Source organism: Cupressus sempervirens, chromosome 2 (genome assembly GCF_028749045.1).
Source record: "Cupressus sempervirens isolate cs-2001-9-10 chromosome 2, ASM2874904v1, whole genome shotgun sequence".
Lineage (NCBI taxonomy): Eukaryota > Viridiplantae > Streptophyta > Pinopsida > Cupressales > Cupressaceae > Cupressus > Cupressus sempervirens.
Window position 1 is genome coordinate 464032476 of NC_143119.1, and position 18297 is coordinate 464050772.

At 35.0% G+C, this 18297-nt stretch overlaps 1 protein-coding gene across 4 annotated transcripts in view; it reads left to right on the forward strand.

Annotated features, from left to right (window-relative positions):
• LOC149573053 (transducin family protein / WD-40 repeat family protein) overlaps positions 1 to 18297 on the forward strand; it is a 253406-nt gene that overhangs the window by 110570 nt on the left and 124539 nt on the right. For all 4 annotated transcript variants that reach the window (XM_089814223.1, XM_089814224.1, XM_089814225.1 and 1 more), the window contains 2 exons: positions 15432 to 15523; positions 15789 to 15892. In XM_089814223.1, coding sequence (XP_089670349.1) covers positions 15432 to 15523; positions 15789 to 15892 — 196 coding nt within the window. The remainder of the gene's footprint in view (positions 1 to 15431; positions 15524 to 15788; positions 15893 to 18297) is intronic.

Consider the following 18297-nt stretch of genomic DNA (forward strand, 5'->3'; position numbering starts at 1 on the left):
AGTTCTTTGTTCTCAGTGATAAATCCATATGATAATTTCTTGTAACATTCGCTGATCATGTCTTCTTTCTCATTAATCTTTGTTACTATTGCCTTCGCTTCTTTCATGAGCTGTTGGAAAACTTGTTCTTTGTTAATCATCAGATGCTTGTAATCATGATACATTTCAACATATGAGATAGCTTCATAATCACATAAACCATCCAAAGCAAACTCCGTCATGCTTTTCCAAGCACCAATGTCTCCATCCAACAACTCTAATTGTCGTTTAAGTGATTCTTGAATATCACTTAATTGGGCACCAATTTCCTTTCTTTTCCTAACCATCCTATAGATATCTCGAATGATCTGAACACCTTGTGATTCTTTACTGGCAGCCCACCCATCTACAACTTGCGGCTTTCGTTTGATTCTTTTAGTACACTTGGAAGAAGCATGTTCAACACTTGAAGAAGATTCATTTGTCTTTTCAATTGTTTTCAAAAGAGTTGCATTCTCTCTTTTCAAAATATTTTTTTGTTTCCATCAGGTGCATCTTGAGCATCTTGTTTGAGTTCGAATGCGTTTGTTTGCCAAATTGAATCCTGGAAAACTTATAATCAGCGTGTTGTATTTCTTCTGCCGGTTTTTCAACAAGAGTTTTGGCAACTTCTGCATACTTCATGTTGTTATCATTTGCCACAACCCAAGATACCGTCTTAGCTTTTTTATTCTTTGAAACCCTTGGCCTGTCGACTTGCCTGTCAAACTCTTTAAGTTGGATTTCTTCTTTCTTTCTTTTTTGTGTGATGGTGCTCAACCATGGAGGAAGATTGAAAGAAGATGTGCCAGCTGAAGTAGTATTCACCATTGTTAACTCTGAATTGTCTTGCATGAAAGTAGTGACCATAGTGGGTGCCTCAATCTGAATGTCTGTAGGAGTAGGACTGCTATGTGTAACTTCAGTCATGAATTGCTCAAACTGAGTTGAAGTCACATTGAACAATGCCATAGATCGAGTAGTAGCAGAAGGGAATGGCAAGGAATATGTATCAAACACACTCTCGTAATCATAATGATCTCCTCCTATCTCCAATGCAGGTGTAATCGAGGACACATGCAATTCTGAAGTTATTGATACAGGATCCTCAAGAGATGGATGTTCAGTGGAGAATGCATCCATGACCATGCTCATGGGTGAATCATCAGATTTATCTTATGCTGGTGCTAAATCTGGAAGAGAGATTGTTGCTAGAACCTCAAGACGACATGAAACCAGTGGTGAGGGCTTCTTTGATTTCCTAGCATCATCATCACTTGAGTCAATTTGGATCAATCTCCTTTACCTCAAGTACTCTCGAGTCCTCCTCTCCTTTGATGGATAGCCTGGGCAAACTTTGAATAGGAGGTTTAAATGTTGACGATGATGTCCCATCTTTACCTTTACCCTTTATTTCGGCTCTCAACCCAATTGGACCAGCAGGATCAAAGTCTTTCCCGGGCTTTATCTTGATGCACTTGAGACCTCTTCTTCTCATCCAGGTATTGGTATTAGGAAAAATGGATTGAAAATGATCCCAAATTGAGGTGCTTTCCTTGCATGACCATGAAGGAGGAAGAATGGATAATTTCTCCATATTATGTGGAATATAGTCGGGATCTAAGGTTTGATCATCATCCTCAAATCCAGGAGGGATTGATGCTAAGTTGAAATCCACAATTTGTTTACAGTTAACCGAGTGTAGTCCATGCGCCATATATTCACTTCGATGCGTATGTCAATCCAAAGATTTTTTAGACAATATATGTGTAGGAATTGCTTTGCCATCTTGTCATGTAGTCCTCTCCAGTCAAAGCAACTTTTGGCTACGAACCTCTTTAGTGTGATTATTTGAAATTCAAACTCCATGTTCCTTGCTTTCGATACGGTACCCAAAGTGTACCCACCAATCTTCAAGGGGTTACGTGGTGAAATCCCCTCTCCTGGCCGGTGCAAACTGGATTGATAAGCTTGTACCTCTATGAGTTGCCTTGCCAATCCCATGAGTATAATCTTATCTGTAGGGTATCTTGGCAAAGTGTATGGCTTTCCTTTGAAACATCCAACTCGTAGATATGTAAAGTTGGGAAACTGTAGAAACATACAACCATTCTCATTTACTTTGTTCCATGCCTCATCAGAATCTCGCTTGTTTGGGAGCTCCTTGTCAAACAAGCACATGTAATGCCCAAAGAAGGCATCTTGAACCCTTCAGAAATGTAGCCGACTTTGCTTCAGAGGCATCTGATCATAGTATTCCCATATGTGCACTATTGACTTGTCATTTTTAGTTGACAAACTTGAGATAGTACGTAGAGCAACAACAATATACACCAAGTAGGAATGCATGTTGAACACTCTTGTAGTCAGCACTTTCACCAACTATTCACAGAGTGAATCACTCACTAGTTCAGCCCAAAATACATTCTTCTTTGACCTTATAACGAGGTAGATGTACTAATACATCAAGGGTTTGAAGGTGTTTGAATACTTGAGCCTCACTAAGTGATTGAGCAATGTGATGAGGTTATTAATTTCTTCTTTGAAATCACAACATTTCACACCCTTTATCGACCATCTAACAAGATTTGGTCTCTTAGTTATCAACCGATTATCATTGACGAACTTGGTGCAATAGGAGGTATCCTCTTTCCGCCCCTCCAAAGCCTTTTTCCTTGTGATATTTGTGACAACTAGAGTGTGAGGAACATGAAAAATACAATCAATAGTCTCAAGATCGAGGCTAATGATAGTAATACCATCTTGATCTCTAATGGTTTGAGAGGGTGCATCAAAGTGCCTTGCACATGCAAGAATGAATTCCAGCTCATGAGCTTCCAAGAGGAAAGTGCACAACAGATGAGTATGATTTCGTTTGATCCATGTCTTATTCTTGGTAGTTTCAGCATCAACTCTAGCAAGAGAATCTCTAATGTTCATATGAGATATGTCAGTATGCAACACTTAGTCACAATAAAAAGTTACTTGTGATAGTGAAATGGAGTTATGATACTGATCATATTGTACTTCATTTTCTATCTTTGCCTTTTGCTGGAGTAGGTTCTCTTGACATTGGAAAATGGTACACCTGCACAATTGTCACATGAAAACCCCATAATGTGAGAACATCTTCATGTGAGGGATCCATGATTATTTTTTTGAGGTAAAAGCACGGTTTAGAACAAGGTATGAATAGGGAAAGTGAATGGAATGATTAACGATGGAGGATGAACAAATGAGTCAAGCTTAGAATGACTCAAATATGAGTAAAATAGCCAAAAATGTATTTTTTTGAGTGAATTGCATATACGCCCAGCAGGCTTGGAATTAAATGAATATGGGGAAAAAAATTAGTAGCAGATTGGGCATAGCATGTTTTAATAAGTGCAAAAAATGATACTCTATCCAGCAAGCATGTGGGAGAAACTTCAACCATAGGGCAGCCATATGGAGGTACATGGAATGCATGGTAGTGGGGTTTTAACTTGCATTCACATTTGAGGAAAAAACCAATTTGCCTTTCCATTGAGAATAAGATTTTACACCCAACTGCATATGCAAGGAATATGAAACCTTGCATATGGAACTTGAAGAAGAAGACGAAAGATAGAAGGAGCAACTTCATGTACATAAAAGAGATGCAAATCTGAAAATGGAAATGACAAAGATTTGCAAGAACAAACAAAGCACATATATACATCAATGCCTTAAGAAAAATAACAAAGAAATTTTACCTCAACTCCACTAAAAATGAGAAAAACAAGTCTATCCAAATTTTGAGCAAATCTGAAATAAATCCAAGAGATTTAGGATTTTAGATTTGTCCAAAAGCCAAAGACTTAAATAGATTTCGAAATCCAAACATCAAGGTTGAATTTGGACATGTGGAGATAATTAGAGAGATAGAATGCCCAAAAAGTGGAACAAACTTTGACTTAGCAAATCCATATGCAAGAGCGCCTAGGGAAAAAGATTAACTTGGAAAATGATGAAAAACAAGTTAGAAATTGAAATAGTTACCCTAGGATTCTTCTTGAAGGGATTCAATGCCAAAAGCGCCTAGGAATGAACCATTTTAGCTGAAGATCATTCCCTAATTGTGCTGTTTTAGTCAAAACATATGTATTGAGAATTCATGCAACATTTTCAAAAAACACTACTCTTCTAAGTAGGAAATTCACAGCTTTCAAACACCTTTTGTAAAGGCATTCTTGTTAAAAGTCGCCGCTTGGATTGGATTGGGTGTTTACCGACCAAAACACATATTTGGGGAGTTATTGCATGTTTTGGAATGCATGCATTCCCTTGGAAAATAGCCGCTCCTAATCTTTATAAAGGAAAACATAATTTTTAAAGGCAAATGCATGTGTTGGAAACATATGTAGTGGCAAGCAAAATCGCCACTCCTAACCTTCAAAATGACGCCTCCACTATATGCATTTAAATAAGTCATTAACATGTTTTCAAAACACATGTGATAGGGTAGAAAATCACCATCCATAACTCATTAGCCTATGACCAAGTGTATAACGCACTTTTGGGATCCATTTATATATTTTAAATGACGTGCTATTGAGCCAAAAATCGCCACTCTTCTTTTAGTGGAAATGTAAGTCAATAAAATCACATTTTCCATAGGCATTTACTTGTATTTTAAACATATGTAGTTGGGCTAAAAATCGCCACTTATGTGTTAAGTATATTTAACTAGATAACCTACAGGTCTGAAAGTGTACACTGTACTTCTTCTTACCCTAATATATCATTAGGTTGGCATTAGATTAGATATTTTCCTTAGGAGCCGGCAACTTCTCAAGAAGTAACTTGATAATGCTTAACTAATCTAACACATTGTGTTAGTTAGATGTTATTGTGTTTTATCTTTCAGATTGGCGACTTATAGGAAGATTAGTTATGCTAACTTTGGAAGGGACATGTCCCTTTGAGGGACGTACCCTTTATCAAGGATATATATATAGGGAGGTTATTGGTGCAGTTTGAGGACACACAGTAACAATTTAGTCTGCTCCTCTAAGCAAATATATCTTGCGATCACTTTCAGAGATACTTCCATTCAATCAAAGGTTGATTATTCCCTATTGTATCGACATTAGAGAAGTTCAGTGTTCTACACACGTTACACAATTCAGTCTATTTCTTCTAGCAATATCATCATACTGATCTGTTGTAGAAGTATATAATTTTCTGATCAGAAATATAGGTGTCAACTTCCTCAATATTCAGATTATTAGAAGACCATTCTCAGCAATCAAGGACTGAAGTAAAAGTCTGATTCAAAGGATACAGAATTTGCAGAATCTTTACATGGTATCAGAACTATGATAGTCGAACCTAGGCTCTGCAAAATTCAATTATCAGACTTCATATATATCTAGCAACTATCTTCTATCTTCAATGTCATACACAATCAGACCCGAGGACAGGTTTGATGGGAAAGAACACTTTGATGCCTGGAAATTCAAAATCGTGATGATTCTTGAAGAGAATGATGTAAAACAATTTGTTGATGTAGCATCCAAACAACCTCCAGTTGAACCTCACAAATCTATTTGGAGTAGAGGAAATAGAAAAGCCATTTAAATCATTTTAGATGGAGTAAAAAATGATATCGTGCCTATGCTTACAAAACATCAAATTGCCTTTGATATGATGAATGCATTACGAAATGCATATGAAGTAAATAATGCAACTAGGGTTCTCGCACTGAAAAGGCAACTAATTCACATTTAGATAAAGAAAGGAGAATCGATAAATTCTTACTTCCTAAGGGTTGCCGGCATTAGAGATGAACTATCAAGTATAGGAACCACTACTAGTGACACAAAATTAACACTAATGGCTATAGATGGATTGCCTGATTCATGGGAAACATTTGCAAAAGGAATATGTGACAGAGATAATATTCCACACTTCAACAAACTTAAGAACCATTATCTTCAAAAGGAATCCAAAAAACTAAAGAAAGGAGGGAAACCGAAAACAGAAGATGAAGAACTTCAAGTTCTTAATACAAACTCCTATAAAGGCAAGAAGAAGTATTTCCAGAAGAAAAAGGGAAATCAAAAGAATGGAAAACCCAAGAAAGATCTATCTAAAATAAAGTGTTTCAAATGTGAAAAATTTGGACACTACAGATCTAATTGCCCTAGAAATTTCAAACAACAAGCAAACTGTACAAATGTTATTAGGGAAGAAGATATTTATGATCCTGAGAACCGTGTTTTGTATTCCTCACTATCAAATGAAATTTCAAATAAAGCATGGGTAATTGATAGTGGGCCTTCTAGACATATAACGGGATACAAAGAAACACTAGACTCTTTATCAGAGAAGGTTAACGATGAAGTTACCATTGGTGATAATTCAACACACTCCGTTGAAGGAATTGGAAATTGCACTTTGAAACTAAAATCAGGAAATACTCTTCTTCTCGAAGGTGTACTCTATGTACCAGGAATTAAAAGAAATCTAATCCCAATTACAACACTTGAAAATGATGTTTGGGAAATTGTTCCAAGACCTAAAGGAAAATCTGTTGTTTCTTCCAAGTGGATATTTAAAATAAAGTATGCTGTTGACGGTAGCATTGAAAAGTATAAAGCTAGATTTGTAGCGAGAGGATTTTCTCAGAAGGAAGGGATTGATTATGAAGAAACCTTTGCTGCTGTTGCCAGATATACCTTCGTAAGAGCAGTCTTAGCAATTGCAGCATTGAAGGGATGGAAAGTACATCAGATGGATGTAAAAACAACATTCCTAAATGGTAAGATTACAGAAGAAGTATATCTGGAGCAACCTGAAGGATTTGAAACTCATGATCTTAACACTTTTGTTTGCAGGCTCAAGAAAGCTCTTTATGGGCTTAAACAGGCTCCCAGGGCATGGTATGAAAGAATTGATAAGTATCTCATCGCCTTAGGATTCTCCAAGAATGAAGCTGATCCAAATTTATATTATAAAAGAGATAAAGATGATATGGTAATTTTGATACTGTATGTCGATGATTTATTAATAACAGGTGATGATCATCTCATAGATCAGTGCAAGAAAGATCTAACTAGAGAATTTGAGATGAAAAATTTGAGACTCCATTACTTCCAGGGACTGAAAGTACGACAGAATCTTGACAGTATCATACTTAATCAAGGAAAGTATACATCAGATAGTTTGAAGAGATTTGGAATGTGGAATTGTAAACCTATGTCTTCTCCAATGGAGACTAATCTACATAAACTTAAGCAAGCAGCAACAAAATCACCTTCAATAGATTCTACTCTCTACAGACAGATGATTGGGTCAGTTATGTACTTAGTAAATAAATACAAGACCGGATATTTGCTATGTAGTTAATGCCTTAAGTCAGTTTATGTGTGAACCAAAAGAAATTCACCTAGTTGCGGTTAAACACATTATGAGATACTTACAAGGCACTCTTAATTTTGAACTCAAATACGAGAAAGTTGACTTAGACTTACATGGATTCACTGATTTAGATTGGGGTGGAAGTGTTAAAGACAGAAAAGGTACTTCAGGATGCTATTTCAGTTTAGGATCAGCAATGCAATGATATCTTGGATCTGCAGAAAGCAGCCTTTAGTAGCTCAGAGCTCCACAGAAGCCGAATACATTGCAGCAGCAATGGCCTCTCGAGAAGTAGTCTGGCTAAGGAAGTTACTTGTGGGATCATTTGGGCAAGCCATGAATCCTATGATTATTCATTGTGATAATCAGAGTTCCATCAAGCTTTCAATGAATCCAGTTTTTCATGACAAGTCCAAGCATATGAGTTCCATCAAGATAGGAATTTTGTAAAATTAGAGTACATTTGCACTGCAGATCAGACAATAGACATACTCACCAAACCTCTATCTAGAGTGAAGATAGAACACTTCAGGAGGAGACTTGGCATGGTTGAGTTGTAATCCATTTGTACTCTTTTGATTATTAATAAAATAAGTTTTACTTTGTCAGGCTATTGATTGTTATGGGCTCTACCATTTGTATTCATTACTTAAGAGGTGACGATCTCTGAAATAATGAACACTTGTATAAAAGACATTATGAGAGATGACAATCTCTTAGATAATGTGCTAAACAATAGAGTGTTATTGTAAGATCTAGATGAGTTTTAGATCGTGTTGTGATATTGACATTGCTATGTCCATGAAGTCACAAATTGGAAAAAGGAAAAATCTTAGTATTCTCCTGGTTTATCCTGTATTCTGGTAGATTTTAAACTCAGGATTTTGTTGTGATATAGAAATACCAATTTCTATGAATCACAACTTGGATGAATGAAGAGATTAAATTACTCTTCAGATTTATCCTGTATATTATCACTAGTAGCAATGATTTGTCATATCACAGGTTTAGTAATATGACTTTGTATCATGTGTTCTATGATACCACATACTAAGAAGAGTCAAACAGATATAGAGTATTAATTCTTGCTTATTCATCTGTATTGGTGTTGCTAGATATAATATCTCTCTGTAGGATTATCAGGTCAAGAGGGACTGTTAAATATATTTAACCAGTTAACCTATAGGTCTGAAAGTGCAGATCGTACTTCTTACCCTAATATATCATTAGGTTGGCATTAGATTATATACTTTCCTTAGGAGCCGGCGACTTCTCAAGAAGTAACTTGATAATCCTTAACTAATCTAACACATTGTGTGTGTTAGATGTTATTGTGTTTATCCTTCAGATTGCCGACTTATAGGAAGATTAGTTATGCTAACTTAGGAAGGGACATGTCCCTTTGAGGGACGTACCCTTCATCAAGGATATATAGGGAGGTTATCGGTGCGGTTTGAGGACCCACAATAACAATTCAGTCTGCTCCTCTAAGCATCTATATCCTGCAATTACTTTCAGAGATACTCCCATTCAATCAAAGGTTGATTATTCCCTATTGTATCGGCATTAGAGAAGTTCAGTGATCTACACACGTTACACAATTTAGTCTATTTCTTCTAGCAATATCATCATACTGATCTATTGCAGAAGTATATAATTTTCTGATCAGAAATATAGGTGTCAACTTCCTCAATATTCAGATTATTAGAAGACCATTCTCAGCAATCAAGGACTGAAATAAAGTCTGATTCAAAGGATACAAAATTTGCAGAATCTTTACATTATGTGTTTGAAGAGCATTTGCATATTATAAAAACATGCAAGTTGATTTCGAAAGTCCATAAGTGATTATTTTAAAAGATGGATATGCAACAAGTCTTAAAAACTCCACTTGACTGTATTAATATAATTATAGTAAACCATATATACAACAACATATGCATATGAGTTAGATTTTCTCACTTAAATTAATTGAATAAGCTTTAAATATGTTAATACATATTAAAAATCCACTTAACACATTAAAACATGTTATCGCATATAAAAAGTCCATTTAAATTAATGTTAGGACTTATAATTTATTGGGAGTGGGTTTTCATGCAGTATTTTGCATGTATAATAAAAATTTCACTTTTATGCATTTTTAGTTATCTCATGTATTTATATTTAATATTTAATTTAATTTTTAATAGAGTAACATGAAAAATAGTCTTGAAATAGGCTATTTTCATAAAACATTAAAAGCTCTAGTCATATCAAATCAAAATGAGTTGAAATTTTAAAATGGACATCAAAATCCACTTTAGATATTAAATATAATTTTAATATCATGCAATTGCCAATAAAAAGTCCACTTTTATGAGATTTTTTAAATAAAAATATGCAGTTGACCTGAAAACCTCACTTTTTCCCTCATAACTTGATCTAGACTACTCAGAATTAGACCTAAGTTAGCTCGGATTGAGTGGAATTATAAGAGCCATTCACCTAATAAGTCAAAACCAAGACCAAAAACCTTTTACAACACGAAGAAAAACGAAGAAAGGACGTGACATTTCACCAAAAATGGAGTGTTTGCAAAGCGAGAAGGAAAACTCTTACCAGCAAACAATTGGGGATAATCTTGACGGAGAACCTTTAAAAGAACATATCGACAAGCCTACACAAAGAGCCATTCAGAGATAATGAATTGTTTTCATGATGCCTCATATGTGCCTATGAATCCATGAGAAAATTGCGTAGGGTTGCCTCAACTTTGTGATGTCAATATTGAGGACAACAGACTGAATTAAAGTTTGATAATGCTGTACAATATCACTCAGATATATTTAGCCTGAAAAACAAACTCTCTGAATTGAATTTCTGATAATACTTTTAGATCAAATATATTTAGACTGAGTAGTAATTCTCTCGTATTGGAGTTCTAATGATAGTGAGCAATTTTGATAGAGACTTTAAAAGCAGAATTCAAAACTAATCATTTGACAGGGTGATTATACCTGTTTTATATTTTAGCTTGACTTCTATCAATATTATTATTTATATTGCTGAAAGTCACATTTCTGCATGCTTTAAGCCTTTCTTCAACTGTCAATTCATCTTTTCACTGTTTACAATCTGTATTCAACCTCCAGATTGCTTTGTCTTAAAAATCTTTCCAACATATCACCATGCATTAACAGTAGCACCCTCTTACATGACAGTAACTCTGTTCCACACACCTCATATTCAAAGACATTCATTTCTGTGTTATTCCAAAGTGAACGCAAGAACACATATCACATAGAGCTTGATTGGTTGGAAATTCGTTCTAACTTCCCCTGTCAGGTATGAAATGATTTTCTAAATAAAATAAACAAACTCTTTCGTATGCTTAATTAACCACTCATAGTCAAGAGGATGATTTGACGTGGATTGCTGATGTGGAGAACTTATAGTGACTTGTTTTGCAAGCTTGATAATGATACAAAGGAGATTAACTGAATTGTACAGGTGGCTGACCAAAGTGAAACCAGACAGTATATCTGAATGTGCGATGAACTCGGACCGAGACCAGGCAGGCAGGGTTCGAACCCTGCAACTTAGTGGTAAACCCATCTGCACCATCACGCTGAAAAACTATCACGATGAGGCCTTTAAAGTCCTTCATCTGCAGGTCCCTCAAGGCCTCATCTATGAATGGACAACTTACCCAACGTTGTCTACACTCCTGGCTTTGAGATCCTCTATCTCTACTGGGTCTGTTTCTCAACTCAAACTGGCAAAAATCTGGCAGAGACATGGCTACGTGGAATTCTTTAATATTGTGCTGCTCCATCTTGCAAGAATATTGACATCAAGGGTCTAGAAGGGGCTCCATTAGTCTTGGAATTATATGTGGGTGTATTTGTGTTATTAGGTTCTCCATTATAACCCTGATTATGTAAAAACCCCAACTGGCTTCTAACTTGAATATTGAGCACAATTTGTTGTTTTGCAATATTAAAATGTTTTCTAATTTTATTTCGTATTTTTGCCTTGAAGATATGTATCAATAATTTCAAGAAGTTGTTGGAATCAGAATTTAAATAAAATAAAATCAGATTATGACTGGATAGATTCTCATAACACTTTATTATGGAGAAAACATTAAACTGAATTACAATTTTTAATTGCACTTCAATTAGACAAGCTGTGACCCCAAATTATCCTCCAATTGTCCACGATGGCTCCCAAAAGTCAAACACCAGCTCCAGAGTTCAAGCCGACTCCCAACATGGACTGTCACAAGCTGTTTTTATTCCCAAATGCAAGTTGCAGTTGGCCGGTTATTCCATATACCAAGCCCGACTCCAACCCTGGACTAATTCACTGTCATCTGAAAGTGCCTAGCAATGAGTTCTAGGCGATACCAGTCTAGCCACAGCCCCTTTAATTCTCCAATACAACTCCACACTGCTTTGCGATCTTTCCCTAGAAGCAATCGCAATGTGCTTGGGTTTAATCGTTCAGCCCTGAGCTGATTGCTGGAGTAGTTTGTATGCTCAACATCACCATTTGGAAACTAACGGCGGCTCCCATAGTCAATTTTAATTCACAACTCAACAGTCTTGAAGTTGTAAAGACTCCTCCAAATTCTTCCTCCAAAAATCAGCAAGCCACAGTCAATTCAATTCTCCAAAAACAGTATGAAACAGTAGGAGAATGTGCAATATGTTATACCATAGCAACAAATTGCAAGAAATGCTCAGAACAAAACTCAGTAAACTCTTTAGAAAAACCCCAGCCAGAAATTCAAAGGAAAGCTATATTTTCAAGATTATTCTTCTCCCTAGATACAAAAGATATAGTAGGAGAAAGTTGGCCAATTGTATACTTCAGCACAATTGACGAGAACTTCTTAGATGAGACCCTTATACTTCCGCAAGGGCTCACAGGTCAGAAATTAGGAAAGTCACAAAAAACAAATATATTATTCAAGTGTGCTTTTTCCCAATGAAAAGAGCTCTTATTTATCAGCTTTTCGTTGGTAAAAGTTTTCATAAAATTCTAGTTCAGAAAACGTGGAAGTTTCCCAAAAGAGCTCAACACTAGAAACTTTCCAACTTGCTTTTTAGAAATATCTCTTTAAGTCATTATTATAATAATATAAACATTATAATAATAATACAATTCAATGAATAAATAAATAAGAGCTCATGTAATTATTAACTTGATCAACTGTAGGTGACGACCAATTGCCAAGCCATCCACTGCACTGCTAAAAATAGCAACTGCCCATAATAGGCTTACTAAAAATAGTAAGTAATCAACTGAGACCCCCCAAAACACCCTGTCAGCTCACAAGGGTCGCTATGATGAGCTAACTCAATCAACTACACAGACTGGCCAAAAATGGGGACATTAGGGATTACCATTGTTGCGCCCATTGTTTTGATTTGCATTCATATTTTATATCATCAACTTCTTGATTTACTGCTGTCCCCTAACAAGATCATTCAAAATTTGCATTGCACTGCTTCATCAATATTCCTAGAACACCTTCGCTAGACAAAACTGCAATAGGAACTTTCTCTTCAATCTCAAGGTTGTTCTAGTTGATTTTAAGCCCTTCTAAAACAATATCTGTGGTCATAAGAAGTTTCTGTTTGCAATTAGTGGCTCAAATTTCCACTGACTGGCAGAATACATTGCTTTGATACCACTATTGTATATTGCTCATTTTTTTAAAACCAAATTATTATGGTTTTCTCAAAATATGATGCCTCAATTATATAACTAAGAAGAAATATTGAATCTCTGAAGCTAAATACCTCTTGGGTTTTTGTCCTAGCGTTTAAGTTGAACACAATTTACATCCCATAATGAGAGAAATAAAAATGATTAAGATTTCTGATTTCCTTTCTGCTCTTCCTTGTATACTTTTGTTTGTGAACTTTCTTGAGCTTTTATTTTTAAATTGCATAAAGTGACCCCTTCTAACTTTTAATTTACTTTGGGCCTTCGATAGTCCTATTAACATGTAAGGTTACTTTTAAATAAAATCATTGATTAAACTAAGTTGTCTGGAAAATAGCAATGGCAGACAATCTTAATTAATTAAATATTCCCCGTCCAAGCTCTAGAATCAGCCTACGAATAAAATAGGCGAAGGGGTCCATTCTGAACACCCATGCAGACATTATGTATTTTATATTCATTTAAAAAGAATTGCTTGTACATTTCATTAATCATTACTATAATTATCTTAATATATTAATTAATTTTCTTTCAAACTCTATTTATTAAATCCAACATTATGTTTTATCTTTGCTTATTTTATTTGTAATTTTCAAAGACATATATTTTAATCTGACTTAATATTGTTTGTAAAGTTATAGATACTTATTTCATGAATTATGACCAAGTGATTACGACTTAATAATCCCTGTGTAGTTCCGATCTCCCCCTTATAACATTTTTCTGAAAAAGCATCAAACATTTATGCTATTTATAGCACTTGTTTCACCTTATAAATTTACATATTTTAAAAATGAATAATCATATCAAATACTCCATTGCACATTAAAAACACACATACTAAATAGTAAATACTAGCATAGAAATAAGCATTGAATCCGCACAATATCAATAACATAAAAAATTGACCACCCAACAACTAAAATCTCAGCGTCCAAATTACATGAGAATGGGTGAAAAATGTTAATGTTTTAGAGCTGCAAGAGTGATCATTCTTCCTGTTGTTCGCAGTTTTGTTATATGACAGAGTTTCATTATCTTTGGAGACTTGCACACATTCCTTATTAACCAGTTTAATTTTTAATTTACTTTCTGCCTAGGATAGCCTATTAGCATGTACAGTTACTTTTAAACAAAATCATTGATTAAACTAAGTTGTCTGAAAAATAGCAATGGTAGACAATCTTATTATTAAAACATTCCCCCTCCAAGCTCCAGAATCAGCCTATGAATAAAATAGGCCCAGGGGTTCATTCTGAACACCTATGCAGACATTATGTATTTCATATTCATTTAAAAGAAATTGGTTGTACGTTTCATTAATCACTAGTGGTGGTTATTTCTTCAGCTTAATTATGATCGTTTTCTTCCTATGTTTTACAATGTGGATGCTGACTTGTCATTGGTTATGTCTTCTCTTTCATATTCTCCGTTGGAAATGAGTATGCAATGTTACTGTTTTGGCATTGCGACATGTTGTTAATGTGCTTAGATTGTTATCTATTCTCATCAATTCATCTCCTTATTGGGTTCTTGCTTCATGTGTGTGGCATCGCCTCATTCTTGTGGATTCTATTCGTATTTTGTAACTGATATTCTTGTTCAGTTCTATGCATGCTGATTGAGGTATATCTGCGATAATTATTATGTATAGTGTTTTTGGTCGAGCTTCATGTTATTGAAAATATTGATGTAGCAGGTGCTTCTCTGTTGAACCTTTTTATTTGGAATGTAGAATATCGTATCTATTCCATTTTTGCAGATATTGATGCCATGCTTGATGTGCGGGCTGCATTATATGAGTATTGAGACTAAAATGTGATTTGAGATCTGGGTATCATGATTTCCTAAAAACAATTTTCTGTTGATCTTATTGACTCCGATCAGTGAGTGATCACTGAATGTTGAAGACATCAATAAGGGGCAAAGATTCTTGTAACTGGTTTTGCAATTCTAATAGAGGAACTATCTTTCTGTGGGCTGGTTTGTTTCCTTGAATGAGGAGTTTTTTTTCCTAGGATAATAATTGTGTCATCTCTTATTGTATTTCTACCTATTGTGTCCTTATATTCTGGTTCAGAACTAAGCAAAAAATAATAAAGCAAAGTGGTCAATAATTCAGAATATACAGGCTTTGTCAGATGAAAATTAATATATTTACTTTTTTTGAAGTTACTACTTCTCTCTAGATATGAAATGATTTTATTGACAATCCCCTGTTCTACTTTTGATTCTGTTTCTTGCAGGATGGCGGCACATTTAACATTTTGTGGCATTTGTTTAAATTATATTACTTTTGTGATTTTTGGCAGGTATGGGATTTGAATAGACGAGCATTAGCATGTTATATCCAGTGGGAATCGAACATCACTGCATTTACTGTTATTCAGGGAACCTCTTGCATGTATGATGTGTATTTGTTATCTTTTTCAACAATTCTCTGATTTGGTTCAATTTTTCTTTTTATGTATTTTACACGTTCGGTATTGTATTTAACTTTCTGTGAACTGGATACTATATAGTACATTTTCTAGTCTGCCTCAGTAGAATGCTTTTGAAATTTGGACATCCTCTATAATCATTAATTTCTTGTATGAATTATTTTATCACTGTCTTTGATAAATGCAGCCCTGTTCAAATAGAATCTTGAGTATTGATTTTCTATACAGGTATCTTGGTGATGACCTAGGAAATGTTGCTGTTGTCAAATATGACCAAGAAAAGGGTGAAATTTCTCGTATGCCCTATCATATTCCTGTACACATAGTACAAGGTAATATTTTTTTAATATGTGCTTTGGTGAGAAGTTCATGTTAGCAAATAGATAGAATCACACATAAGGAGCACCTTCTTTATCATATAAAAATACAATTAGATCAGTTGTAGAATCATTTCTTCTCTGATATGTATTGAGAGTACCTTCAATTTTTGCAAGGTTGTACTTTCTTTTTAATGATGTGCAACAGATGCATTAAGCACACCCTCTGGAATGAAACATTACATGATTGTTTGAGGGCACCCTTAAACTGTGCATTGGCCTTTCAGGGATATACATGAATGTGTAAGAGTCCTGCTGGCTCACTCTAGAACTGTGCTGGATATATGTTTTTGTTGTTGGATGTTTTTGCAACTTTTTTCTTCAGTTTTGGATATATATGTTTTTTGTAATTTTCAGAATATATAGAAATGCTTGAAAGAACAAATACAATGATATGAAATTCGAACCAGCATGAATGCCAGTGTAATATTTCAATTTGCAATTATGATGTATGCAATTATTACAATCATACACATACAGATAAGCAACTAATTTAAAGAAACTATAAATGTATTTGGCGTTGGGTATGTTGCAGAGTTTTGTTGTAATACTCATCTGCCGAAAACAATCATAATAGAGTTTTCTTGTAATATTCATCTGCCGAAAACAATCATCCTGTAAGATGCATATATTTTCCATAACTGTTCTAAAAGACTTCATGGAGACCAATAGACTCTCATTGAATACCAAGAGACTGCCGTTACACTGTAATGAGCCCTGCTGGTTCACTCCTGACTATGCTGAAGAACAATTCTTTTTCTTTGAAAGTTTTATATTGCCTTGTGTTTTGAGATATATTATTTTTGTGATTTTCGGAATATATAATGACAATGCTTTGAAATGCAAAGTAAATGATTATGATTCAAACAACATCTTCATTTGCCATTGATAAAATTACAAGTTCTCACAAATGCACATTTATATATGCAATATTTTAGGAATCTGGTATGCTAGATGACCTTGGATTTCAATTGCAGCAGTTTGTAATTAATCCACGCCCAACTCTATATAGATCGCAGCACTTAGTATGGGATTGCTGCCAGTGATTAGAGTGAGACACTACTATATATGAAACATAGCTAGCTATTATTGAACGCTGCCATAGCTTGGAGCCTCATGCCACCTCTGTAATTTAATTGTAGATGTAAAGATTGTAAATTCTGCTACAGCAATTTAAATCACAACACCTTATTTTACCTTCAAATGGCATTAATTCGTTTGGAATCTTGTAGAGAATTAAGATGCCAAAGAAGCCCTTCATTCTCATCAAATTATAGAAGTAATGGGTAATTGATTCACAACAAAATCCTGAGCTTTAGATCAGTGTAACAACAGTATTGGGGTATGCTAGGACGATGGGACGTCAAGATGAGTTTCCGGGGCGGCAGGTAAATGGGCCTCATATTTCGGATGGCGGGGGGACAGCCATGGGACGATGACAAGGAGAGGACGAGGTAGGGAGAGGTGTTGTATATTATAAATGCTAGTTATGAAATGATGTTTCAGTAGAAGATACCAAATTAAAATACTTGAACATAGCAAAATTGCAACATGAACTAGAACCATTGATCATTCAACTTCAACATAGTAACATATTACATACCCAGTAGTAACATTCAAAAATCAAAATTCAGATAGAAATTCAAGTACCCATCCAAATAGCAACATGGTTGGGGAGTGACGGAGGTAGGGGTACTTAGGTACTCAAGTACTCGATGCGGGGACATCTCGGGGATAGTACATTGAGGTTTGGGAGGGGGGTGCGAGTACCCATGTTACACTACTTTAGATGGAAATGCAGATCAGCAAGACACACACAATTCATTGGCAATGTGGGCTAACTCAAAGTGCAAACCAGATTTGACAAGTCATCAACTTCTCCAAACCCTATATGGAAACCCTTCAACTCTCTAATATGAATAAACATAAGCATATAATGAATGATCAATCATTCTCATGGAGCGCTTTTTATAACATTTAAAAGCCAAAACTTTACCATCACACCAAATGTCATATAGCCTTCTTAGATACACCTTTCACTTAAAAGCCCTTTTTTCTATACTTAGGCAAATATGTGAATAATATAATTTATTAACTCCCTTTGGGACCAAAAATGACATTTCAACAATATTATGATATACTGACACACAAATTCATTGTTTCGTGTGCCCAAGAATTAAAACTTTTAAGCCCGGTTTCAATGAGTATGACACTAAGGTGGCCAATATATAATACCAACAAAAATAACTTCAGCATATTTCATTAAATAATAATCATAATTCACTCGTCTTGTGAAAATGACTGAAAAAACATCAAAGTCAAAATTTCATAGCACATGAGTGATCCTGATGATGAAAGAG